General features: G+C 38.9%; 2 protein-coding genes across 2 annotated transcripts; one reads left to right on the top strand and one right to left on the bottom strand.

Moving 5' to 3' along the window:
* Window positions 1–4,507: 4,507 nt before the first annotated feature.
* On the bottom strand, window positions 4,508–5,032 carry LOC103519057. The gene has a single exon (XM_008484137.1). The coding sequence runs from the start codon at window positions 5,030–5,032 to the stop codon at window positions 4,508–4,510; it is 525 nt and encodes a 174-aa protein (XP_008482359.1).
* A 2,520-nt stretch (window positions 5,033–7,552) lies between these two features.
* Window positions 7,553–19,392, top strand: LOC103519055 (GATOR complex protein WDR24-like). Its single transcript, XM_008484135.3, has 4 exons — window positions 7,553–7,929; window positions 8,268–8,425; window positions 17,123–17,294; window positions 19,091–19,392. Exons 1-4 carry the CDS (start codon window positions 7,869–7,871, stop codon window positions 19,207–19,209), a joined length of 510 nt encoding a protein of 169 aa, XP_008482357.1. The 5' UTR covers window positions 7,553–7,868; the 3' UTR covers window positions 19,210–19,392.
* The last annotated feature ends 7,659 nt before the right edge of the window (window positions 19,393–27,051 follow it).

Raw genomic sequence — 27,051 nt, 5'->3', positions numbered from 1 at the left:
ATTTGTTCTTGGAGATTTCAATTCCAAAGTTGGGAAATCAAGGTATAAAAATATAGTTGGGCCATACGGATTAGGAGTGAAGAATAATCATGGAGAAAACCTGATAAGTTTCTGTGAGGAATTCCAGTTATTCCTGTGCAACACCTGGTTTGAACAAAAGGAAAGTGCAAGATATACATGGACATCACCGGATAAAACTGTAAAAAATCAAATTGACTTTATATGCGCAAGTTGGAGATTTAGAAATGGAATAATCAATACAAAAACGAGACCTGGAGCTGATTGTGGCTCAGACCACAATCCAGTTGTCATGAAAGTTAAAATCAAGTTGAAGAAGCCAAATAAGAAAAAGCCAAATATGAAGTGGGACCTAGATAAAGCCAAAAATCCAAATATAAAGGAGCTGTTTGCAATAACACTTAACCAAGAGATTGACAAAAACTGTTCACAATCTGAAATGGGAAATGCTAACACAAGGTGGAATAATCTAAAAATATCAATAAAGGCTACTGCAGAGAAAATCATTGGCAAGAGCAAAATGTTGGCAAAACAAAAATGGATGACCAACGAAATACTGGATTGGATGGAGAAAAGAAAACAATTTAAAAATAGCCCAGATCCTAATGAAAGAGCAAAATACAGAGATACACATAAGCATATACAAAAACTATGTAGAAAAGCAAGAGAAGACTGGATAAACAAAGAATGTGCCGAAGCTGAAATCTTGGAAAGGAAGAATTCTAATAAGTTCCATCAAAAAGTAAAAAGCCTTGCCTTCAAAGACAATAAAACCTCTCACAGTCTGATAAATGCCAATGGAGATGAAATATTCGACAGTAATGACATATTGACAAGATGGACGGAATATTGCTCAGAACTATACGATGATGAAGAACGACCAAATGTAGAAGAACAGGAAAACTTACCAAATCATGAAATTCCAACTTTCACCACAGAAGATATTAAGAAAATAATCCAAAACATGAGCAACCACAAATCATCAGGTTGTGACGAAATACCAGCTGAACTACTCAAGATTATAAATGATAATGGTATAGAACAAATAACAAATTTAATAAATGAAATCTACCGTAGCGGAATCATCCCTGAAGACTTTCTAACAGCGATATTCATACCATTACCGAAAAAGAACAAGGCCAAACACTGCTCCGATTTCAGGACCATAAGTCTGATTTCCCACACCTCCAAAATACTGATAACTCTAATAAAAATCAGGATTAACGACATAATTGAAAGTCATCTAAGCGAAAGCCAACTAGGATTCAGACGAGGGAAAGGATGTCGAGATGGACTTAGTGGTCTGAGAATAATACTGGAAAGATCTATTGAAATGAAAAAAGACATCTATTTAGCGTTCATCGATTTCCAGAAGGCATTTGATAATATCAAACACACACTCTTAATGCAGATTCTTAAAGATATTCAGCTACCAAAAGCAGAGGTCAGATTGATAGAAACACTTTACTGGGGACAGAAAGGAAAAGTAAGAACCAAGGATGGCATATCTAATACATTTAACGTGAAGAAAGGTGTACGACAAGGATGTATTATATCTCCAATACTTTTCAACATCTTTGTAGAGAAAATCATAGCAGAATCAATAGAAAAGGAAGAAAGAGGTTTAAAGATCAACGGAGAAGTAATCAATAATCTAAGATATGCTGACGATACACTTCTATTAGCCACATCTAAATCTGATCTGAAATACTTAATGTCAAAACTATTCCAAACGTGCGAACAATACGGCATGAAGATTAACATGAAGAAGACAAAGGTAATGTGTGTTTCCAAGAATGAAGAAATCAGCAACGAAGATTGTAACATCATAATAAACGGAGAGAAGTTAGAACAAGTAAAGAAGTATAAATACCTGGGTGCAGATATAACAACAGATGCCAGATGCAACGCAGAGATCATAAGAAGAGCAGGAATTGCCAAAAGTGCCTTCTGGAATCACAAAGAACTGATGAGAAGTACCATTAACATCAAAACAAAAACCAGACTTACATTTTCTCAATCTTTACCTATGGCTGTGAATCATGGACCATCAGTGAATCAATGGAAAGAAGAATCAATGCGCTGGAAATGTGGTTCTATCGACGTATGCTGAAGATAAGTTGGAGGGACAAAGTCACAAATATAGACGTACTAAGAAGAATGAAGAAAAAGAACTGTGAACTGTTAAGGATCATCAAACAAAGGAAAGTGAGCTATGCCGGTCATATCTTGAGAGGGTCAAATGGAAAGCTGCCAACCAAGATCATCGAAGGAAAGATTGATGGAGTTCGGGCAAGAGGAAGACAAAGAAGAACGTGGATGGATGACGTGAAGGAATGGACAGGATTGGTGACATATGAAGAAGTGAAGAGGATGGCAGAGAATCGAGAGGAGTGGAAACACAAAGTAGAAGAAATACAGCAACCTTCTGAATAGAAGATGCTACAAATGAATGAATGAATGAATGAATGAATTGCTAAGATACTTTGTTCATTGAGGTCTTTTTTGAACACATCTAACCATCTGGTTTTTGGTTTTCTTTGTGGCCGTTTTCCCGTTTCCAACTCTCCGAAGGCTATTTGTTGTGGTGTTCTTTCTTCTTGCATGCGGCTCAGATGTCCTGCCCAGCGTAGTCTTCTTGTTCTTATTATGTTTTCAATTGTTAGCATGCCACTTCGTTCCAGGACTTCCTCGTTGGGGATTTTATCTTTCCATGATATTTTTAGAATGCTCCTAAGACATTTCAGGTGGAAGGCGTTTAGTCTTTTTATGTCCTTTGCCCTTGTGGTCCAAGTTTCTGCAGAATACAGGAGTGTACTCAGCACGATGGTTTGATAAACTAAGAGTTTGGTTTTCAGATTAACTTCGTGGCGTTTCCAGAGTCGGTGATATAGTTTTTGGAAGGCTTGACCTGCAGAGCAGAGACGATGGTTGATTTCCTTGTCAATGTATCCGTTGTTTGGATGATGCTTCCTAGATATTTGAAGCTGTCTACGCACTTTATAACTTTTCCTTTGGAGTATATGTCTTTCTGTTGAGTGTTGATGTACATCACTTCCGTTTTTTCCTCGTTGACTTTTAGTCCGAATTTTTCTGTTTCGGCCACAAAGAGGTTAAGCAGTTCCTGCAGTTCTTCCGGGGATTTTGCCACAAGGGCGTCTCCGATCCCCCTTTAAAACCCCTAAAAAAAAAAAAAAAAAAAAAAAAAAACAAAAAAAAACAAAACAAAAAATTAATCACCTTTCAGAATGCTTTGAGAATATGAGCTGCTTGCTGAAAATCTCCCAATTGGCTTGCTGAAAATCTCCAAACTCTCTCAGAAAGGCGACTTTCTGTGCAGATGAAACTTTTGAAAAATATTTGCCAGGGAAAATCAAGCAGTCCATGAACATTAATCTACATCAACACCCTCATGAAATCGAGAAACCAATCTCTTCTAATCTCTTGCTCAAGAACGTAACGTCAAAACAACTGTGAATTACTGCTCTACTTGAAAAGTGATTTTTGAGTCGTGTGTTGACGGTGGCATTAATAATACAATCTTCTTCTTCTTCTTCTTCTTCTTCTTCTACACCTTTTCCCACTCAAGTGGGGTCGGCGTTTTTCGCCAGCCTCTTCCAGTCAGCCCTGTTGTGCACTTCATCCCCCGTTAGGTTCTTTCCCCGCAGGTCTTTAATTATGCAGTTTTTCCACCTCTCCTTCGGTCTACCCCGTCCCCTATTTCCATCTACTATCATCCTCTCTACTCTCTTTGCTACATAGTTTTCCTCTCTTCTTTGAACATGTCCATACCACTGCATTCTTCTTTCCTGGACTTTCTTCGACACCTCCGTTACTTTTATTTTATTTCTTATTACTCCATTTCTGATCCTGTCCAGCCGGGTAACCCCACAACTCCATCTTAGCATTCTCATTTCGGCAACTTCCAGTCTCTTCTCATGCACCATCTTGACAGCCCAAGTTTCTGCCCCATATATCATAGCTGGTCTCACCACTGTTCTATACACTTTTCCTTTCATCTTCAAACTCATTCTCTTATCACATAGTACACCCGTCATTTTCTTCCAGTTCATCCAAGCAGCACTAACTCTATGGGCAATCTCGCAATCCAGCTCTCCTTCCTTAGTCATGCTTTCATCAGTATTCACCACTGATCCCAGGTACTTGAACTTGTCCACAACATTAAGCTCTACTCCATCCAGATGTAGCCTCCGTTATGTGTCCATTCCAAAGTTCAACTGTCCCTTTCTTTCCAAGTCCTCTTCTTTCCAAAGCATTTTTCCATCTTTCCATTTTTCTTTCCATATCTTTTACACTCTCCTCACACAAGACGATATCGTCCGCGAACATCATACACCAAGGGGCCTTTTTCCTGACATCTTCTGTGAGTACATCAAGTCGAACAGGTAGGGACTCAAGACTGATCCTTGGTGCAGACCAACTTGCACTGGTATCTCTTCTGTCACTCCAACACTGCTTCTTACTTTTGTCACTGCATCCTCGTAGCTTCTTCAAAAACTCTTTTCAACATTCTCCATAACAGGTCCACACCATCCTCCCCCAAACTTTTCCATGCTTCAATTGGTATACCATCTGGGCCTGTGGCCTTTCCATTTTTCATACTACTCGGGGCTAATTTCACATCACTCCTCTCTATTTCACGCACTATTCCTTGGTTCGGTTCTCTCTCTTCTACTGCTTCTCTTGGATTCTCTTCATTCAATAAGGTGTTGAAGTACTCTCTCCATCTGGTTTTCACTGCGTTCTCATCTCTCAATACTAAACCATCACAATTTTTCACTTGTCTGATGTGTGTTAGGTCCTTACTCGCTAGGTCTCGTGCTTTGGCTATCCGGTATATTTTCTTCTCTCCTTCTGGTGTCTCGAGTTCCTTATACACTTCTTCTAATTCCTTTGCTTTAGCTATCGCCACTGCTTTCGTGGATTCTTTATTCGCTTCTCTATATTCTCTCTTGTCCTCGTCTCTTCCACTCAGATCCCATTTCTTCTTCATGTCTTTTTTCTTTTTAATTGCCGCTTTCACTTCATCATTCCACCACCAGGTTTCTTTGTCTTGCGGTCCTCCTTTATCAGATGTTTTTCCCAGAATTTTCTTGCCAACTTAAGTAATGATTTTTGCACTTTTCTTCCATAGGTCTTGATCACTATCCGCACTCAGCTTCTGAAACACATGTCTTTTAAATTCAAGTTTGAGGAAAGGATCTTTAAGTTTCCACCATTTGGTCTTAGGAATATTCGTTTTTGTTTCCTTCTTCCTCCGGATGTTAAAGATGGAGTCCACGACTAGAAGTTTATGCTGAGCTGCTACTGCTTCGAGGGGGAGTACCTTGCAATCTTTGATCTCCTTCACATGCTGTCTTCTGCAGAGTACAAAATCAATTCGGCTGGATCTATTGCCACTCTTATGTGTTACTAGCTGAATTCCGTCGCTTCGCTCCGGAATCCCGCTAGTTCATCCCGAGGCATGGCCAAACTTGTGGAAAAGGCATGGCCGAACTTGTAGTTATCAAACTAAAAACATAAACGAAACTCAAATATTAGGCGAGCGAGGAAAAGTTTTCTATCCCGCAGTCTCTGCACTCTGTGTATTTCTTATGGAGATTTCAGCGATCAAAAATTGATCATATCTCAGGATCGGTGTAGATTTTCGCAAAATCCTTTCTTATTGCACACCTAGACCATAAAAAGAATATTCCTACCAAATTTCAGCTTTCTAGGTGTTGTGGTTCTCGAGATAGAGCGATCAGTGTGTGAACTATGAAATGTGAATGAGTGAATGGATCTTGTTCTTATAATATAAGATTGATCATATCTCAGGATCGATTTAGATTTTCGCAAAATCCTTTCTTATTGCACACTAGACCATAAAAGGAATATTCCTACCAAATTTAGCTTTCTAGGTGTTGTGGTTCTCGAGATAGAGCGATCAGTGTGTGAACTATGAAATGTGAATGAGTGAATGGATCTTATTCTTACATCGAGATAGAGCGATCAGTGTGTGAACTATGAAATGTGAATGAGTGAATGGATCTTGTTCTAGAACTTTATGCTGAGCTGCTACTGCTTTGAGGGGGAGTACCTTGCAATCTTTGATCTCCTTCACATGCTGTCTTCTGCAGAGTATAAAATCACCTATTGCCACTCTTATATGTTATCAGCTTATTCTCATTTTTCTGAAAGTAGGTATTAAGGATGCCCAAGTCAGTACCTAAAGCAAAGTCCATTACTCTCTCCCCTTCTTGATTCAAAGACCCTACTCCCCAAATTCCTCTAATTCGCTCCGTGATCTTTGTATTTCCACATCCGATATGCCCATTTAAATCCCCCCCAAAGAATATTCTCTCGTTACTCGGGATGCTACTTATCTCACGCTCTATCTCTTCCCAGAAAGCATCTTTCTCGTCGTCATCGCACCCTACCTGTGGAGTAGATATGCAATCACTATGTTCAGGTCCATACCCTCTAGTTCTAACTTTATACTCAACACTCTATCACCTATCACTTACTCTATTCACCTGTATCACTTTTGCTTTCATGTCCTTATCTAAAACTATACCTACTCCATTTCCCCCTCTATTATTTGCACTACGATAAATTAATTTACACCCCTCTCCTAGCTCTCTTGATTTATCTAGTTTCCTGTGTTTTTTTTTTTTTTACACCCCTCCACCTTTTTTTACACCCCTAGAATTTACACCCCTCCATCTAGTTTCCTGAACACACAAAATTTTAATTTTCCTTCTTGCCATAAGATCTATTTCCCTACCCCTCCCTATCATTGACCCCACATTTAAAGTACCTATTCTCACTTTTACCTGTGCACAACCCAGTGGCCCACGGACTATCAACCTAAACAATAGAAAGTAAAAATCGTAGGAACCTTATGAAATTGCCAAGCAGCACTAACTCTATCTCGCAATCCAGCTCTCCTTCCTTATCTACCACTGATCCCAGGTACTTGAACTTGTCCACAACATTAAGCTCTACTCCATCCAGATGTAGCCTCCGTTATGTGTCCATTCCAAAGTTCAACTGTCCCTTTCTTTCCAAGTCCTCTTCTTTCCAAAGCATTTTTCCATCTTTCCATTTTTCTTTCCATATCTTTTACACTCTCCTCACACAAGACGATATCGTCCGCGAACATCATACACCAAGGGGCCTTTTTCCTGACATCTTCTGTGAGTACATCAAGTCGAACAGGTAGGGACTCAAGACTGATCCTTGGTGCAGACCAACTTGCACTGGTATCTCTTCTGTCACTCCAACACTGCTTCTTACTTTTGTCACTGCATCCTCGTAGCTTCTTCAAAAACTCTTTTCAACATTTTGCACTGGTATCTCTTCTGTCACTCCAACACTGCTTCTTACTTTTGTCACTGCATCCTCGTAGCTTCTTCAAAAACTCTTCGGCCATGCCTTTTCTACAAGTTTGGCCATGCCTCGGGATGAACTAGCGGTATTCCGGAGCGAAGCGACGGAATTCAGCTAGTAATATTAATAAATTGATACTTGCCCTTTCAGAGAAATTTTAAAAAGCTCTGACTCCAGCCCTGGTTATGATATTGTTGAATTCAAAATTGTACAAGCACTGTATTTTCCAAGGTCCATATGGTGTGGGTTTTCATTTGAGATTTCAAAGTTGACCCCCCTGGGTTAGGGTGTGTGAAAAGTTTTGCGACTCGAACGTTTTACCACTTACTTTACGTATCCAGGGTTAGGGTGTATGAAAAGTTTTGCGACTCGAACGTTCCCCAGGTAGTGAGACAGCCAACACAGAAGAAGAGGAGAGAGATGAGCAGCCATTGTTGAATTTGTTTTGGTCTCTGAGGATGACTCCATGGAATCCTACGGATCATGTGTTAGATACTTTGTTTCATCATGCAGAGCAAGGTATGTACACCAATGAGATTCAGTTTCCAAAGTGGGTCCTGGGATAAGCTAAATACATATGACACTCGATTTCTGGGATAAGCAGCTTATCCAATAAATCAGTAACATGTTAGCCAGCCTAGTTAGCTTGGTTGGTAGCGCATCTGCCTTGTAAGCGCTAGGCTGCGGGTTCGATTCCTGGCGGATTTTATCCTGAACGGCTAATGTTCGTTCTCGGAACGGCTGGCTTTCTTCTGTCCTGTCTTTCTTCTATATTCGATTTCGTAACAATAAGACCTTAGCAGTCACAGTTCCCTCTATCAAACCTCTTGAAAAAAAAAAATGTTATTCCATTCTAGGCGATGTTCAGACTGCAGTGTCCATTTTGCTAGTTCTGGGGGAGAAGAGGAAACACCTCATGAATAACACAAGACTGAATGAAGCAGTACAAGAACAATGGCTCCTCTCTTATCTGGATCTTCTGAGCAGATTCCAACTGTGGAATGTGGCTTCTGAGGTAATGTACTCAATATTTATACTCTGAGTTTCTCGAGAACCACTTACCATATACAATGTGTTCATAAACTTATTGTTAATGGGTGAATGTAGAAACATGCAATTCTGGGAATCATTGTAAAATCTTATGTAAAACTTAAGGGACTTATTCAGGGGCCCGGACCCACTCAACTTTAAAATCTTAAATGAGAACCCCCTACTTGTGATTCATCATATCATATCAAAGGCCCTAAAGAACATAGTACTTTAGTACAAATTTGAGGTTGATTCGAAATTTCGAACGGAGCCAGGTGAATCAACTTTAAAATCTTAAATGATGTCCTTTGGTACATGTTTGACCTCGATGTTCTTCCTCCAATAGGAGAATCACCTAAAATGAAAAAAAAAAAATCATTTCTAATGGTTGAAGTACCTACCTAGTTTTATGGGCTGGATCCGAATTCCACAAAAAATGACCTTATGACCTTTTTTGAACCTTTTTGTAAGTGGGACATCCAAATTCCGCAATATCCATGAAAAATAGTTTTTGCGGAATTCGGATGTCATTGTAATGAGAAAAAAAAAAAAAAAAAAAAAAAAACGATGTATTCTGTATGTAAATTGAAAACTCATTACCTATTTATTTAAACGAAAAACACTTATACCTACGAGAACTTAAAAAAAAGTATAGGTACTCGCACCTACGATCACACAGACAAATACGGAAAAAAATTACATTGATTTTGCTAGAAATTTGAAAGACATATCTTTTACACGAGTTTCTTGATCATATCAGTTGCATCAAGATTTATTTGTGAAAGTTCTTTTTGTATTCTACCTAACCGTATTATCCCCAGTATTTTGCTCATTGGTGAAAGTTCTTTTTGTGTGCTACCTAACCGTATTATCCCCAGAAATTTGCTCATTTGTGAACGTTCTTTCTGTATGCTACCTAACCGTATTACCCCCAGAAGGTTGCTCATTTGTGAAAGTTCTTTTTATATGCAACCTAACCGTTTTACCAAGGCCTAGATATCTACATGGGCAAGTATTGAGGCCACTGAGATAGAAATCATAATAGTTATCTACCTGTCTACTCTAGGTACCTGTTTGTTGATTATTTTTATTTTGCGGAATTCGGATGTATACCCAAGGGTCATTTTGCGGAATTCGGATACACCAGTTTTATGAACCTATTTTCTATCATTTTTACCATAATAAATTCACACTTAACCACCCTTTGGTCAATTTAATATACCCAGTTTTCCATATAACCCTTTTCTTAGACCATAATAAATAAAAGTGTCTCCTTCTTCTTGAACCAGCCATACAGTCCACCACAATCATCAAGGGCCTGTGTAGGAAGACTTTTTCAGAGAAAACTTTTGTGTTTCTCCCCTAACCTGAGTCCGCTCGGGGGGATCTGACTTGAGTCCCGACTGTGATATCCGAGTTGCGTACGTCTGATTTGGGTCCCATTTCTGAAATTTATCATCCGAGTTGCGTCCCTGAGCTAGAACTATGTACTTTATATACTTATCCTAGTTTGAAGGTATCCATGTAGTACAGGGTGACAAAAAAATACTGTACGCAGCATTTTTTTCTTTTCAACCGTACTTGTTCAGAAGTTACGTCAATAGAATGTTCCTATAAAAGGAGCTGTCACAAATGAGCAGTGACCAGTGTTATTATAGGGTTAGGTTAAACACAAAAGACAAGTACAAAAATAATAGCAATAGCGTTCATGTTCAAAGTTTGTTCCTATAGGGCTATAGAATACAGAAGTTATAGCATACTGTATAGGTACAGTTATTTTTGGTCACCCTGTTCGTCATATACTTATTTATTTACTTTATGGTCTCAAGTATATAGGTACCGGGGACGCAACTCGGATGACCTTTTTTTGAGTTGGGACCCAAATCGGATGATTTGGGATTCTCGGACTCATCTGGTGTTCCTCCGTCCGCTCCACATGGGGAGACCAGGGGAAAAATTATGAAATATGTAGGTGTCTCGCAATGACAAAAATCTGGTGTGAACATCACACGACTTTTTATTACATTTGCAGAATACGTAGGTATTTGAAAAGAAATAGAAAATAAAAAAAAAGTTCTAAAAGTTTCACCATTCGATTCGGCGTGAAAAATCCCATGGGATCAACTATTCACATGGTTACTTGTTAATGGTTCACAAATAAAAGGGACATTTGTTGACACCGGGGAGTATCGAACCCGCAACTTCTTAACTGTAAGTCAGAGAGTGCTAAAAGTAGCACTATTCGATTCCGCGTGAAAAATCACATGGGATTGACTATTTACTTGCTTATTTGGTAACGGTTCACGAATAAAAGGGAAATTTGTTGACACAGGGAAGTATCGAACCCGCAACTTCTCAACCGTACGTCAGACAGTACTAAAAGTAGCACCATTCGATTCGGCGTGAAAAATCACATTGATTAGAATATTCACATCCGAATGACCAAATGTTTTCGATGTCTCTTACCGTTTATACGAAATTACTAAACCTCATTCAATCTTATGCTTATGGCTTTGTCCACACGGTTTCACAGCCTACAAGGTTGGGTAATTGTATAGATAACATCTTTATCAATTTTAACAAAGATAGTTTTTCCTCATCTGTGTTAAATGTGGGCTACTCAGACCATCATGCTCAAGTTATCAATATCCAAGTACCTAGTAAAACAAACACCTGTCCGATCAAACGTATAATAACAAAACCTATTACAGAAGCAGGTAAATTATCTCTACGGGGTATAATACAGAAACTTGATTGGAGTTTTATATCTAACAAAGAAAAAAGTGCTGGAAAAAAATTTGAGACATTCCAAAGCAACTTATCGTATGGAGCAAATATTGCCTTCATAGAGAAAACAAAAGTTATAAAATTAAACTCTAAACCAGTATCCTCTATAAAATTTAGCCGTGAGTTGAAAGATTTACGCAAGACTCTACAAAAAGCCTCAGAGTTATTTAGATCTTGTCCTTCAGAGGAGCACAAAATAAAAAATGAAATTAGGAGGCAATACAGAGCTGAACTGAGCAGAGCAAAAAGGAAAACTAATGACAGTCGTCTAGCAAACTCTAGTAACCCCAACAAAACTGCCTGGGAGATCATTAAGCAAAATAACAACAAGGGTAATACAGCCGAACTTAGCCGTATAACACCTGATGAGTTTAACGATAACTTTAGTAATGCCCCCCAGGTCATTGTTAGTGGTCTCCCACTGTCGGATACCGACCCTAGAGACCTTATGTCAAATGTCAATGTTGCACATATAGATGATATGTTTACTTTCAAAAAAGTTAGTGAAACAACGGTTGGTGATGCTATGGCTTCCCTGTCGAGAAAAAAGGGTAGGGACAAATTTGAACTGAACCTTGACATAGTACTGTGTGTCCAGGACCTGATCACACCTGTGCTTACTGCCTTAATCAACCTATGTTTTGATGAAAATGTTTTTCCATGCTGTCTAAAACCAGCACTTATTCACCCTGTTTTCAAGAAGGGAGACAAAAACCAAGCGTCCAACTATAGGCCAATTTCGATCCTACCCATTCTGGGGAAAATAATGGAAAAAATTATAGCAGATCAAATCATGCAATATATCACTTTTTTTAACATATTCTCGCCTTATCAATTCGGTTTTAGGAAAAAATTTATTATCAACAGTGGACGCTGTTAACCTATTTAACTCCTTTATCTCTAATAGCTTTAACAACAAAACCTACGTTCACGCTACTCTATGCGACCTATCCAGAGCATTTGAATGTCTAAATCATGAAATATTACTACACAAATTATCATATTTATTACAAATTCCACCATAACAGCATCAAATTAATCAAGTCCTATCTTGAAAACAGGGTGCATATAGTTAAGCTGGGGGAACATCTATCCGAACCGCGTAGGGTTAATGTGGGAATACCGACTGGCTCAATTCTGGGTCCGTTGTTATTCCTGCTTTATATTAACGATTTACCGGCAAATCTCCCAGAATATTGTAGCGCTGCCATCTTCGCGGACGACACAACTTTATTTGTTGATGATGAAAGCGAGGAAGAGGCCGTCAGAAAGGGAAACATAGTTTTGGCTAAAGCGCAGGTGTGGTTTGGTTCCAATAGGTTGCATCTAAATCGGAATAAAACGCAGGATATCATTATAAGTTTAAGGAAAATATCTGTCTCAGATAATCCACCCTCTGTGAGATTATTGGGCTTTCAAATAGACCCTAAATTAAACTGGCAATCGCATAATAATCATGTGTCAAGCTTGCTGAGTAGCAGACTTTTTCTGTTGCGCCGGCTGTGGAAAGAAGTGTCTCCTCCAGTACTAAAAAACGCATACTACGGTCTTATTCATTCGATCCTGAGTTACGGTGTACTTTTATGGGGACACACATCTGACGCGCAGAAGCTCTTCATCGTTCAGAAGAATGCCATCCGTCTACTTAGCAATGCTGTACCCCGTGACCATGCAAAACCCCTATTCGTAAATCTAAACATATTAACATTACCATCCTTATTCATCCTAAAATCTCTCATAAATGTAAGAAATAACCTAACGGATTATCAAACCTACACCCATACCTACAAAACTCGCAATAAAGATAATTTGAAACCGATGCGACACAGGGTTATAGCTGCGAGAAACGGATGTAATTACCATGGTGTTCTTTATTTTAACAAACTCCCTGTCGCGATCAGAAACTTACCTCCAAAAGCATTTAAATCCTACCTCGAGAAATACCTATGTAAAAAAGCATTCTATTCGGGGGATGAATTCCTGACGTGTTCCGATTCCGATTTTCCCATTTGGTGGCCTAGAATGTGCCTGATGTCCCCACAAACCCCCGTTACCCAGATGATTGTTATCTGGTTACTAGAAATAAGTAAAAATCTTTTTATTTTTAATTTTAATTTTAGATTTTCTATTTCTACTTTGTGCTTGTAACATGTAAACAATTTGTTTTGAGTTGAAATACATGAAACTTTGATTTTGTGTCATTTGAAAAATACGACAATAAAATTTCTACTCGTAGTAGGTACCCGTTATGCTCACTGCCGAAAATTCCCGATAAATGCTCTCGGCAGTTTGGCAACACTGATTTCAAACTTTTGCTAAGGACAAAAGGAGATTGTTGCTGCACTAGGCACTAGGTAACTTTCGTTATTTTTCCATTGTTATTCACCCCAGAATACTAGCCTTACTATTATAGCCTACGTCAAAATGATGTGTATGAAAAAAAAATTTCCGCCTCCTGACCTACCTTGTCATGTTACATGGCTCTTTTTTTTTTAAGAATTTAAAAAACAACTGTCTTTTTCTTAATTTGAAAATTGTATACGTCAAATTGACCTATATATCTAGTGTTAAACGTCAAATAAAAAACGCTTGTGTTCTAGGGTTAAAAATAAATATTCTTGGGCTTGACTCACGACTCACAATAAAATTATTATTTCTCACTGTATAAGTAAGTATAAGTAGGTAATTTTTCCAGGTAATCACCCATTCAAGTACGATCCATGCTCAGTGTTGCTTAACTTCAGTGGTCTGCTGCAAACTGATGCATTCAACCTGATATACCTAGACACTGGCTACTAATATACTGTAGGTATTTCTTCAACTAAAATAGCGGGCCCCCCCCTTAGGCATAATCCTGGTTACGCCCATGTCTTTAACCCATCAAATATACGAGACCTTGTTTAGACTGCTGGGGTAAAGGGACTTTTCAGTCCTATTCGGGCAGGATAAACAAGGTATATTCTATTCTATTCTATAAAACCAAAGGGCAGCTTTTATATTCATAAATTCCTTAACACCTAACACCGCGAAGCCAAGAGCCAAAAAGCCCGATTGTATATGTAATCCCGCAAAGTTTCAGGAGCGCGCGGGGCGACCGTATGCGCAAATCCGCGAAACCGAACGCTAAGCGCGATTTTTAAATATAAAAAAAAGTTGATCAGTTTATTCTTTTATTTTTTTTCGTATTATTGTTTCTTTTGTTTATTTTCATTACCTAATTACGTAGATGTGTATTTTGTGTGCTCTATTCTTTGTTTTTTAGAATCAAACTAATTCGGTAAAACGATGCTCTATTCTTGTGTGCCTATGGTTATACAGCTGTCTTGGTTAGATAGTTGGCATGAACTGAGTCAATGCAGTCGACCACATGCCACATTTTTTTTTTTTTTTTTTTTTTTTTTTTTACCGACGCTAAGCGCGATTTTTAAGAATATAAAAAAAAAGATTGATCAGCTTTATTCTATGAGAGCGGACTTTTTTCACGAGACAAAATCCTCAAAGTTCAGGAAACGTAGGGGCTGTGTATTTGACACTTACGCTCATTAATTTTAGAAACAAACTTAATTCGGTATCAAACATGCAGTTCATTCTGTGTGCCATAGGTTTAATTACAGTCTGCTCGTTGGCATAGAATAGTGTGCCCATCGAACTGAAGCAACAGTCGACCACAGACCACAATGCACACATATTGGGAAAGTGTAAGCAACGCTTTGATGCAAAACTGGAAAGCTAATTGTGAACGATGTCGGTCTACCCGGGTGAGTGTCCCGCGAATGTAGGTATGTGGTCATGTGTGACCAGTCAAAGGTTTGTAGGTTTGATGTCCAAAAATCTCTTTACAATACTTGTGAATTAAAGATATGGAGTGACAATTGGGATATGGTTGTTGTGTTTGTCTGCTCTGTTATTTATGCTCAGCCAAACCGTTTATGCCGACCTAAGAATGAAAACTTTGTAAAACTGTGCTTTTTTTTTTTTTTTTTTATTTTTACAAATTTACGGATTGAAAAAGAAAAAATCCATTTTTACAAATTACAGAGACTAATAGGGTACTTAGAACTAAGCTTACGTACTAATATTAATAAAAATCTAATAAAGAGAAGAAGAAGAAGGAGAAGGAAGAAGAAGAAGAAGAAGAAGAAGAAATTACAGAGACTAATAGGGTACTTAGAACTAAGCTTACGTACTAATATTAATAAAAATCTAATAAAGAGAAGAAGAAGAAGGAGAAGAAGAAGAAGAAGAAGCAGGTAGATAGATACAATGTAGATATAACCAGGTTAGTATGGAAATTTAACCATATGTCAATACATAATAAAACTAAAGCATGTCAACAGCAACCTATGTATGAGTGAGTACTGTTTGTGTAATATGTAGGTGTAGTTATGTAGGTACTATTTATTATTTGATTGACTTGATGAATTGGTGATATGGTAAGTGAAATATGTCCATGTTAGGATTACTTGCCACCTCAGTATTATATGATCTCAACATGCGGTTTAATGGTGAGAAATACCCAAGGTTTGTGCGGCATTTTTTTTTTCTCCGAATACGTAAGTTCGGTTTCGAGTTTGTCTCGGGTAGGCTTTTATGGGGATCTTGGAAAGGAAATCAGGCGAATCGATTTTATTGTGAAGATATTATAGCCTACGTCAAAATGATGTGTATGAAAAAAAAATTTCCGCCTCCTGACCTACCTTGTCATGTTACATGGCTCTTTTTTTTTTAAGAATTTAAAAAACAACTGTCTTTTTCTTAATTTGAAAATTGTATACGTCAAATTGACCTATATATCTAGTGTTAAACGTCAAATTTTCAAACTTTTGCTAAGGACAAAAGGAGATTGTTGCTGCACTAGGCACTAGGTAACTTTCGTTATTTTTCCATTGTTATTCACCCCAGAATACTAGCCTTACTATTATAGCCTACGTCAAAATGATGTGTATGAAAAAAAAATTTCCGCCTCCTGACCTACCTTGTCATGTTACATGGCTCTTTTTTTTTAAGAATTTAAAAAACAACTGTCTTTTTCTTAATTTGAAAATTGTATACGTCAAATTGACCTATATATCTAGTGTTAAACGTCAAATAAAAAACGCTTGTGTTCTAGGGTTAAAAATAAATATTCTTGGGCTTGACTCACGACTCACAATAAAATTATTATTTCTCACTGTATAAGTAAGTATAAGTAGGTAATTTTTCCAGGTAATCACCCATTCAAGTACGATCCATGCTCAGTGTTGCTTAACTTCAGTGATCTGCTGCAAACTGATGCATTCAACCTGATATACCTAGACACTGGCTACTAATATACTGTAGGTATTTCTTCAACTAAAATAGCCCCCCCCCCTAGGCATAATCCTGGTTACGCCCATGTCTCAAAGTTGTCGCCCCCGCGGCACAGTTTTCATTGCTCCAAACTTTCCGCGGCCTTTAAAATTCACAACTGTTCCTAAGATGTCGTTTCACTCGGACCCATCTTTTTAAGTGTGCAAACCAAAGGGCAGCTTTTATTATTCATAAATTCCTTAACACCTAACACCGCGAAGCCAAGAGCCAAAAGCCCGATTGTATATGTAATCCCGCAAAGTTTCAGGAGCGCGCGGGGCGACCGTATGCGCAAATCCGCGAAACCGAACGCTAAGCGCGATTTTTAAATATCCCGCAAAGTTTCAGGAGCGCGCGGGGCGACCGTATGCGCAAATCCGCGAAACCGAACGCTAAGCGCGATTTTTAAATATAAAAAAAAAGTTGATCAGTTTATTCTATTGAGAAGCGGACTTTTTTTCACGAGAAAATCCTCAAGTTCAGGAAACGTAGGTGTGTATTTTGACATTACCTATTACTTTTAGAAACAAACTAATTCGGTAAAACATGCTCTATTCTGTGTGCCTAGGTTATACAGCTGTCTTGGATAGATAGTGTGCATGAACTGAGTCAACAGTCGACCACAATGCACACATATTGCGGAAAGTGTAAGCACGCTTTGATGAAACATGGAAGCTATTGTGAACGATGTCGGTCCCGGGATAGTTCCCAATGTAGTATTTGTCATTTACCAGTCAAAGGTTTGTAGTTTGATGTCCAAAAATCTCTTTAAATACTTGTGAAATTTAAAATATATAACAATTGATATTTGTTTGTTTGTCTGTCCGTATTTTATGCTCAGCCAAACCGTTTATCCGACTAAGATGAAACTTTGTAAACTTGTGGCTTTTTTTTTTTTTTTTTTTTTTTTTAAAAATTTAGGGTTTAAAAAAAAAAAAACCCTTTTTTAAAAATTAAAGAAAAAAATGGGGTCTTAGAACTAAGCTTAGAAGAAGAAGAAGAAGAAGAAGAAGAAGAAGAAGAAGAAGAAGAAGAAGAAGAAGAAGAAGAAGAAGAAGAAGAAGAAGAAGAAGAAGAAGAAGAAGCAGTTAAATAGATAGATACAATGTAGATATAACCAGGTTAGTATGGAAATTTAATCATAAGTCAATACATAAAACTAAAATATGTCAACAGCAACCTATGTATGAGTGAGTACTGTTTGTGTGTGTAGGTGTAGTTATGTATAGGTACTATTATTTTATTATTTGATTGACTTGATGAATTGGTGATATGGTAAGTGAAATATGTCCATGTTAGGATTACTTGCCACCTCAGTATTATATGATCTCAACATGCGGTTTAATGGTGAGAAATACCCAAGGTTTGTGCGGCATTTTTTTTCTCCGAACACGTAAGTTCGGTTTCGAGTTTGTCTCGGGTAGGCTTTTATGGGGATCTTGGAAAGGATATCAGGCGAATCGATTTTATTGTGAAGGACTTTATGTAGGAATGCGAGGTCTTGTTTGTATCGTCTCTTCTCAAGTGTTTCCATCTTGTTGTGTTGGAGGATTTCATTGTAGTCGTGATTTATGATACACTTTCCCTGTTTGTAAGCAAGAGATTTTAAGAACTTTCTTTGTGTTTTCTCGATTGTTTTAATATGAACTTTATTGTGTGGGGACCAAACGGGTGAAGCGTACTCAAGGATTGGGCGAACAAGTGTGAAATACAATATTTTGTAGGTATTGGGGTTCTTGAAGTTTTTGGTATTTCTATTTATAAAGCCCAAAGCCCTGAGAGCTTTGTTTTTGATTGCCTCGTAATGTTGATTTAAACTTAAGTCAGACTCGAGAATCACCCCAAGATCCTTCACTTTATTTTCACGGGGTACCGTTGTATCGTTTATTGTGTAGTTGAAAGTCGAGGTGGACTTTTTTTTTGTAAATGAGATGATTTTACATTTCTCGATGTTCAACACCATACGATTTATCTCGCACCATTCATAAAAACGATCCAGAGCATTCTGAAGTACCAGAAGGCTTACTGCTTACACTCCCTGGAAGATTTTAGGCTATTTTCCGGCTCGTATACATATTCTCATGAGGCTTTTCTGAGTGTCAAATACTTGAATATGCATTGCCCTGCGATGGAAGACAGCAATGATATTTGCAGGAAAAGTCAGCTCCCATGGCGTAGTGGTCACTGCGCTCGCCCCGGTCAAAAAATTTGCATCATGCAAATGATTGATTCCGTGACTGGCTGTTGCGGGGCCTACTCAGCCTCGTGAGTAAAATGAGTAGCTATGCAATATGAATGCTCATAGCGACCGGTGCCAGCATGGTAGGTAAACATTGGATATTAGGATTATTAAGATATTTGGAAAAATCCTACAATGCTGCAGTGAGCACCAAAGTTGTGATATAATAACTTTGGGAACCGCGTAGGAAAATTACCCTATAGTTCATTATAATTCATTTACCCTCGACATTAGGTCTCGGCAATTTCGGCAAGTTGGAAGGTAAAATACAGATGCTTGTGTTTTGTCTCGTTTCAGGATTGTACTCATGGTGTCAAGGTTGCAGTCATGGAGGTCATCTGAGTCATATGCAAGAATGGTTTATGAAGAATAATGTGTGCCCCACAGGCTGCGGTCATTACTGTGAATCGTTTTAACATTCAATGTATTCTGCTGAAACCTGGGTACACTGAAGCATGGTCACTTGAACAAGAAGGGAAGGCATAAAAATGGAGGACAAATGCAGAAATATAAAAGAGAAAGGGCACAAATAATAATAACCACCACCAACAACAAAAATACTAACAAAAACAACAACTACTTTAAGGAAAAAAAAAAAAGATCAAAAGCTTGCAAAGAGCTAGGCAATAAGAAGATCTGTAGGTACCTACTAATCATGTGTAAATACACACTTAGAATCCCCCACAAAAACACAAATGGGAAAAAAAGGCCAAATTCCTATCCAAAAATGTCGGCCTATAATAGTGGTGATATCAGAAAATTAAGGCCAAGTCTGCGCATACATACGTACAGACCATGGGCTAAAAATCACTTTTTTGACATCAGGGGATCCCAAAAAGGATATTTCCGACCATTTCCCGATTTTGAAAATTTGGACCGTTTGCAATACTTTCATTACTAGTATAGCTCCGCTATACTGTAGTAATAGAAAGTAAAAAACCCAGATCATTCCAAATTTATCTAGGAAGGCATCTGTCGCTCATTTCCGACTTCTCCCGGGGCACGACTATCTATACCAATATCTCCAGAATTGGTATCTAAAACTCTCCTAACTATCCTTTATGTTCCCTTGACTTTCCCATGAACCAAGCACACCTAAATTCCTGTCCAGCCTTGGAAACCAGCAGTTCCATAGTAGAAAAATATTAGGACGCGCGTAGGAAAATGGCCTAATGGTCCCGACATTTGTAAACAACAACATGTAGGCGTCTCAAGTGTTTTTAGATAATCTAAGCCAGTGCTTCTCAAAGCATGGGCGTAACCAGGGGGTTGCCCATGGGGCCCGGGCCCCCCCCCCCTAGAAAAATTCCCGGAGGGACGGACCCTGCTTGTTTTAACATATTCTCGCCTTATCAATTCGGTTTTAGGAAAAAATTTATTATCAGCTGAAAATGCTGAATTTTAATTCCTTCAACCTTCTCTCAATTTCAACTTGGCTATGTTTTTCCTTCAGGTTTCAGGTTTAATTAGGTTATTTATTTGGGTAGAAAACATAGCCAAGCTGAAATTGAGAGAAGGTTGAAGGAATTATTTATTTATTTATTTACAATATAAACGGTTTCCCTTTACTATCTATTACAAATCAATAACCTAACTATCAAAAACGGAAAATAAACGGGGAAGAAATACCTATATGTGTACATTGCCTATCTAATACATATTTAACTGGCCTAGCTGGAACAGGTATAAATAATTGTTAAAAACAAAGAAATTGGTTAGGAAAATATTGGCAGAGTTATTGGAAAGAGTCTGATAAAAAGACGAGAATTAAAAAATAATAAAAAAGTACAGTAAAGGAACAAAAGAGAAAACAGAAAGACTAGAATAATTCATATGACTAGAAAATTGATAATATCACTGCAAATACCTAGAATAATGATTTCTAATTGAGGTCAAAGTTGTAGAAAAAAGATCAAGATGGTCTCTAGCCATATTTGCAGACCTCTGAAATCGAATCAGTGGTGAGTTTTGGAGATAGTTCGTGCGTACAAAGGGTGGTCTAAAAGGAAGAGTTTGGCGAGAGGTGACGTATCCCGGCACGTTAACATTGATAGATGAAAGCAAGTCAGGAGAATCAATATTATTTTGAAGAATGTTAAACAGTGTTATCATGTCGAACATTTCACGTCTCACTGATAATGGAAGCAAATTGAAAGTCTTTTGTAAAGAGAAGTCAGAAAGATCTGAAGAGTGTGATTTCCATCCCAAAGTTTTCAGAGCTCTATGCTGAATTTGTTCAATTCTAGCACAGTTATATGAATAAACTGGATTCCAGATGCAGGATGCAAACTCAAGAGTGTTACGAACAAGACTACAATACAATATTTTGAAAGATAAAGTATCAGGAAAATCACGAGTAGAGCGAACAACAAAACCTAGCATTTTAGAAGCCTTGTTACAAATAGCATCGATATGAGGGTTGAAAGAAAGCTTAGAGTCGAAAAGAACTCCAAGATCTCGAACACACTGGGATCTTGGAATGGTGACAGAATCAAGAGAATAACTGTAAGTAAGAGGAGAGCTGGAACGAGAAAAAGTAATGACATTACACTTAAGGGGGTTTACTTCGAGAAGATTGACATCAAACCACTGTTTCAAGGAGAGAAGGGCATCCTGCAAGATCTGGAAATCATTATCAGAGTTAATACAACGGAAAATTTTAAGATCGTCAGCAAAAAGAAGATATTGAACATCATGGCTATCTAAACAGGTTTGAACGTTGTTGATGAATAAAAGAAATAGAATGGGACCTAAATGTGATCCCTGAGGGACACCGGAAGTGGAAACAAAGGACTTGGAAAACGAAGAACCTACCCGAACCATACTTGTTCTGTTTGAAAGATAACTGGAAAACCAATGATGAAGAGAACCCGAGATACCAAAAGATGAAAGCTTATCCAGAAGAATCCTATGATTCACACGGTCAAAGGCCTTGGTGAGATCTAAATAGACTGAGTCGACTTGGGTACCTGGTAAGTTGGATGAAATGTAGTTCAGATATTGAAGAAGGTTAGTCGACACAGATTTACGAGGAAGAAATCCGTGTTGGTTAGAGATGATTAAAGGTGTGAAGAAAGGGAGAAGTTTATCAAGAACAAGAGATTCAAACAGCTTCGGAATAGATGAAAGAATTGACACTGGTCGATAATTATTGACCTCATTCCTACCACTGTCCTTCTTAGGAATCGGAGAAACAAAACAACTCTTCCACGATGTTGGAAATACCCCACAGTACAAAGATTGATTGAACAGATGAAATAGGGGATAAGCCAAGCTCGAAGAACAGTTTTTCAGAAATATGGGGGGAATACCATCAGGTCCACCACCTTTATGAATACTAAGTAACGAAAGTTTACGACGAACATCCGAAAGGGAAATAGAGCAAGATGAGATAGGATCCGAAAAGTCAAATTCAAAATTGGGGGAGCAAATAGAGACATCCGCAAAAGAAGAAGAGAAGTAAGAAGCAAACAAATCAGCAGAGGAAAGAGGAGAAGAAGACTCGATACCATTATACCTCAACACCTTAGGAAGACTGGATCCACCACGCAGATTTTTGTTGTACTTCCAGAAGTAACGTGGATCAGCTTTGATGTTCCGTACAACAGAATTGAGGTAAGAGGAATAGCACTGAGACGCAACATCTTTGCATTGGGCTCTGAGATTCGAGAACTGATGATAGAAATGAGGATGACCAGTCGACTTGTACAACTTGTGGAAGTGTTTCTTACTGATAATAAGAGATTTCAGATGAGATGTGTACCAAACCGGGAAACTGTCACGTTTTAACCAGATAGGAGGAACAAAAACTTGGAAAATATTATTGAGAAAATCATTGAAGAGTTTAACATTTTCCTCAACGTCCAAAGAATTCAAATAAGAGTCCCAATCAAAAGAAGAAAATATGTTATTGAGAATCAAGTATGGGGCCTTACGAAAGTTGTAGCCAGAAAACTGCTCAACTACTGATTGAACAATACTGTTAAGAGGGAACTGGATCAGAAGAGGGGGGTGACTAGGGTCAATGGGCAAAAAAGATGAAGTAGGTTCAACAGAACAAGTAACGGAAGAAAGAACCAGATCCAGAACCCTATCAGTATTGTTATGGATGAAATTGAACTGATACCAGTCATGATAAGAAATGAAATCTAAGAAGACGCAACTACGAGGAGTAGAACTTAATGGCACATTATCAAAATCGGTCCAAGATAATTCGGGAAGATTGTAATCACCCAGTAATACGAAGGTATCGTCAGGATAAAGCCCACGCAGCCGCTCAACCTCCTCGAAATGAGAAGAGAAAAACAGTGGAGGAGAAGTAGGTGGAATATACACCAAGCCGATGACAAGACTCTTGAGATTCTGGTCTTTGGTAGTTACACGAACAAACAGCTGTTCATACCCACAGGATGAGTGGCATATGAGAGAAGAAGGGAAACGATCGCTAACTGCTAGGAGAACACCACCACCGCTCTTCTTCCTCTTATTCCTCCTATTAGTTGTATTTTCTAATATACGATCACATCTGAAAACAGAAAAGTTATGGAAACCAATTTCAGAATTAAAATGAGCATCAGTTAGATTAGACTCAGTAAACGCAAACACATCAGAATCCTCAGTGGGAAGCAGTGAACGAGTCTTAGATAGCTTTGATCTCAATCCTCTCACATTCTGATAGAACAAGCAGGGTCCGTCCCTCCGGGAATTTTTTAGCCCGTAGTGATTAGAGAAAATCAGTACCTATGGACGTGGTCAGTTATCAGTAGGGACTTCGGGAATTCACCAAGGAGCCTGGGGGAGCATTGGTAGACGTGGTCAGTTATCAGTAGGGACTTCGGGAATTCACCAAGGAGCCTGGGGGAGCATTGGTAGACGTGGTCAGTTATCAGTAGGGACTTCGGGAATTCACCAAGGAGCCTGGGGGAGCATTGGTAGACGTGGTCAGTTATCAGTAGGGACTTCGGGAATTCACCAAGGAGCCTGGGGGAGCATTGGTAGACGTGGTCAGTTATCAGTAGGGACTTCGGGAATTCACCAAGGAGCCTGGGGGAGCATTGGTAGACGTAGTCAGTTATCAGTAGAAACTTCGGGAATTCACCAAGGAGCCTGGGGGAGCATTGATAGACGCGGTCAGTTATCAGTAGGGACTTCGGGAATTCACCAAGGAGCCTGGGGGAGCATTGGTAGACGTAGTCAGTTATCAGTAGGGACTTCGGGAATTCACCAAGGAGCCTGGGGGAGCATTGGTAGACGTGGTCAGTTATCAGTAGGGACTTCGGGAATTCACCAAGGAGCCTGGGGGAGCATTGGTAGACGTGGTCAGTTATCAGTAGGGACTTCGGGAATCCACCAAGGAGCCTGGGGGAGCATTGGTAGACGTGGTCAGTTATCAGTAGGGACTTCGGGAATTCACCAAGGAGCCTGGGGGAGCATTGGTAGACGTAGTCAGTTATCAGTAGGGACTTCGGGAATTCACCAAGGAGCCTGGGGGAGCATTGGTAGACGTAGTCAGTTATCAGTAGGGACTTCGGGAATTCACCAAGGAGCCTGGGGGAGCATTGGTAGACGTAGTCAGTTATCAGTAAGGACTTCGGGAATTCACCAAGGAGCCTGGGGGAGCATTGATAGACGCGGTCAGTTATCAGTAGGGACTTCGGGAATTCACCAAGGAGCCTGGGGGAGCATTGGTAGACGTGGTCAGTTATCAGTAGAAACTTCGGGAATTCACCAAGGAGCCTGGGGCAGCATTGATAGGAATTCACCAAGGAGCCTGGGGGAGTATTGATAGACGTGGTCAGTTATCAGTAGGGACTTCGGGAATTCACCAAGGAGCCTGGGGGAGCATTGATAGACGTGGTCAGTTATCAGTAGGGACTGCGGGAATCCACCAAGGAGCCTGGGGGAGCATTGGTAGACGTGGTCAGTTATCAGTAGGGACTTCGGGAATTCACCAAGGAGCCTGGGGAAGCATTGGTAGACGTGGTCAGTTATCAGTAGGGACTTCGGGAATTCACCAAGGAGCCTGGGGGAGCATTGATAGACGTGGTCAGTTATCAGTAGGGACTTCGGGAATTTACAGGAAAGCAACACACACCATTGTTGTTTCAGGAAGAAAAGATAAATAATAAATCAAGCTCTCAAAATGGCCCTTGAAGAAGAACACGTATATTTGTTTGAGGTTGTCATCAAAAATATTTATCTGAGAGAAGATCTGATGCCTGTTGCTACAAAGAACAATAACAATTGTGGAATTCGAATCCAATTTGACACGAAAGTAGATTGTGAAATAGATTTAAATTATATTGTAGACCATCTCAATGATTTCAAAGGTGGACTATCAGTTTTGTCAACCTGGTCCGTAGGAGATTTAATTGGTAATAACTTAATAAGCTAATAAATACCTACATACCTAATTCTTAGATCGTCCTGCATATTACAGCTGAACACTAAAGTCAGCAAAGTAAAATAGAGCGCCGCGCCACGGGCGAAATTTTTGAAAATTTCTATCTACAACCTTTCTTTCAGAAAAATAATAATGAGAATCCTCTTAACACATTATTTTATTTGTCAGCTGATTCTTTCTCTCTTCTGTACAAGTCTTTAGTCCGTTCTCTCCTCGAATACGCTTGTGTGGTATGGTCCCCATATTATAAGGTTCATTGTAATACTTTAGATCGAGTACAGAAAAAGTTCTTGTCTTATTTTAGATACCGCTTTCCGCACAGGAACTCTAATCTTGATTCCTTGGTTGACCGCAGGAAGAATGCAGATATCAAGTTTATTGAAAAATTGATTGAAGGACAAGTTGATTGTGCTATGCTTTTAGAACTATTGACATTTGACTGCACCCGTCGTTTGACTCGGTGCAAAACCTTTAAAACGAATACTTATTCGACAAACTATGCAAACAATGCACCTATTATTCGTATGATGAAACTTTTAAATGAACTCTAGATGCTATATTTTGTATTGTTTTATTTTTTTGAAATCATTTTTGTATTATTTTCTTTGTACCTCTGCATTGTAGTGATGGGATAAATGAAACTTTTCAGGGCTCCGGATCCCAGGTTTCGAAACGTTCTAAGGTTTCGGATCTGAGTTCCGAAACTGAAACCGAAACCTGAAACCTTCGGGTTCGTTACGTAACGAAGCAGACTAAGCAGGGAGGTTTCAGTTTCAGTTCAGTAGGTATCGACATAGTTTGTAGTGCGCTTGGCCTCTGAATAGGAGACATGTTGAAGGTTGAATCCTGTGTCGCGTTCTCATTATCATTGGATGAAGCAGGACAGCCGGGTTCGAAATCCGAAAGAAAGGATACCAGTTTCCTCCCAAGTGTCACTTTCCCATGTCTGTTCAGATGAAGACCGTGTCTCGTGAAATGGCAAATGGCGTCTGGACAGTAACTTGTTGAGATCAAAACACAAGATATTGTACTTCTGAGCACGGAACAGAATGCCCTGATTAGTACTGTAGATGTTGGTAGACAAATTGGCCCGGTGGTCATAAGAAGAAAGAAGAAGAAGAGATTATATATTTAAAAAAAAAACACATAAACAATCTGCCAGCCTCTGGCTGGTTGCCAAATAAAAAGCACAGAATACCAATTAATCATGGGATATTTGTCTTCAATAGGATTTTCTTTCTAATCACGTAGATTTCTTGTCACTCTTGTCATTTGCTAACTGAATAGATATGATTGTGAAGAATATGTAACGACTGTTTGATAATTGTTTCAGATAATTCTTGGACGTGTTTTCTCTGAATGTTGAATGAGTCAAATACATCGAGAGTGAACTTTGAAATGGTTCCTCTTGATCCAAACCAGATACCGATGACCTCATACTTTCTGTTGGGATATTTTTCACTATACTTCTCCTTCAAATACTCAATACATGGCTCATAGATGGACTTCTTTTCTTTATCAACTTTCTCTGCTTGATCATTATCATTGGACTCATATCGAATAGTAGGATCCAGAATGTATGCCTTTTTGTCATTCTTGGGGAAAGCCACAATATCACAAAATCTTCTCGAACCATTGCTATCAACACAAGACACTTCCTCGTAGCATTCCACTTGTTTTTCTTTCAGCAACTCGATGATTCTCCTTTTGATCTTGTGGTGGCGAGATGTGACCAATTGTTCATTGTAGCAGCAAGAACCCAATACATGTGGGAGTGTTTCCTTCTCTCTGAAGCATCTGCGACAGAGGTTAGAGTTGTTGCTGGAACTTTGAACTCCCGGTACACCTGCGAGGT

The sequence above is a fragment of the Diaphorina citri genome, unplaced genomic scaffold, assembly GCF_000475195.1.
Source record: "Diaphorina citri unplaced genomic scaffold, Diaci psyllid genome assembly version 1.1 scaffold2510, whole genome shotgun sequence".
Lineage (NCBI taxonomy): Eukaryota > Metazoa > Arthropoda > Insecta > Hemiptera > Psyllidae > Diaphorina > Diaphorina citri.
Note: the sequence above shows the minus strand (reverse complement) of the source record. Positions and strands in the feature narration are given on the sequence as shown.

Bases quoted from the DNA above. Each gene is read 5' to 3' on its own strand.
- LOC103519057 (XM_008484137.1), bottom strand. From the start codon at position 5,032: ATGAAGAAGAAATGGGATCTGAGTGGAAGAGACGAGGACAAGAGAGAA.
- LOC103519055 (XM_008484135.3), top strand. From the start codon at position 7,869: ATGACTCCATGGAATCCTACGGATCATGTGTTAGATACTTTGTTTCAT. The intron at 8,426-17,122 runs GTAATGTACTCA...CTGTGTGCCTAG, and splicing joins TGTGGAATGTGGCTTCTGAG to GTTATACAGCTGTCTTGGAT. The intron at 17,295-19,090 runs GTTTGTAGTTTG...GTCTCGTTTCAG, and splicing joins TTGTCATTTACCAGTCAAAG to GATTGTACTCATGGTGTCAA.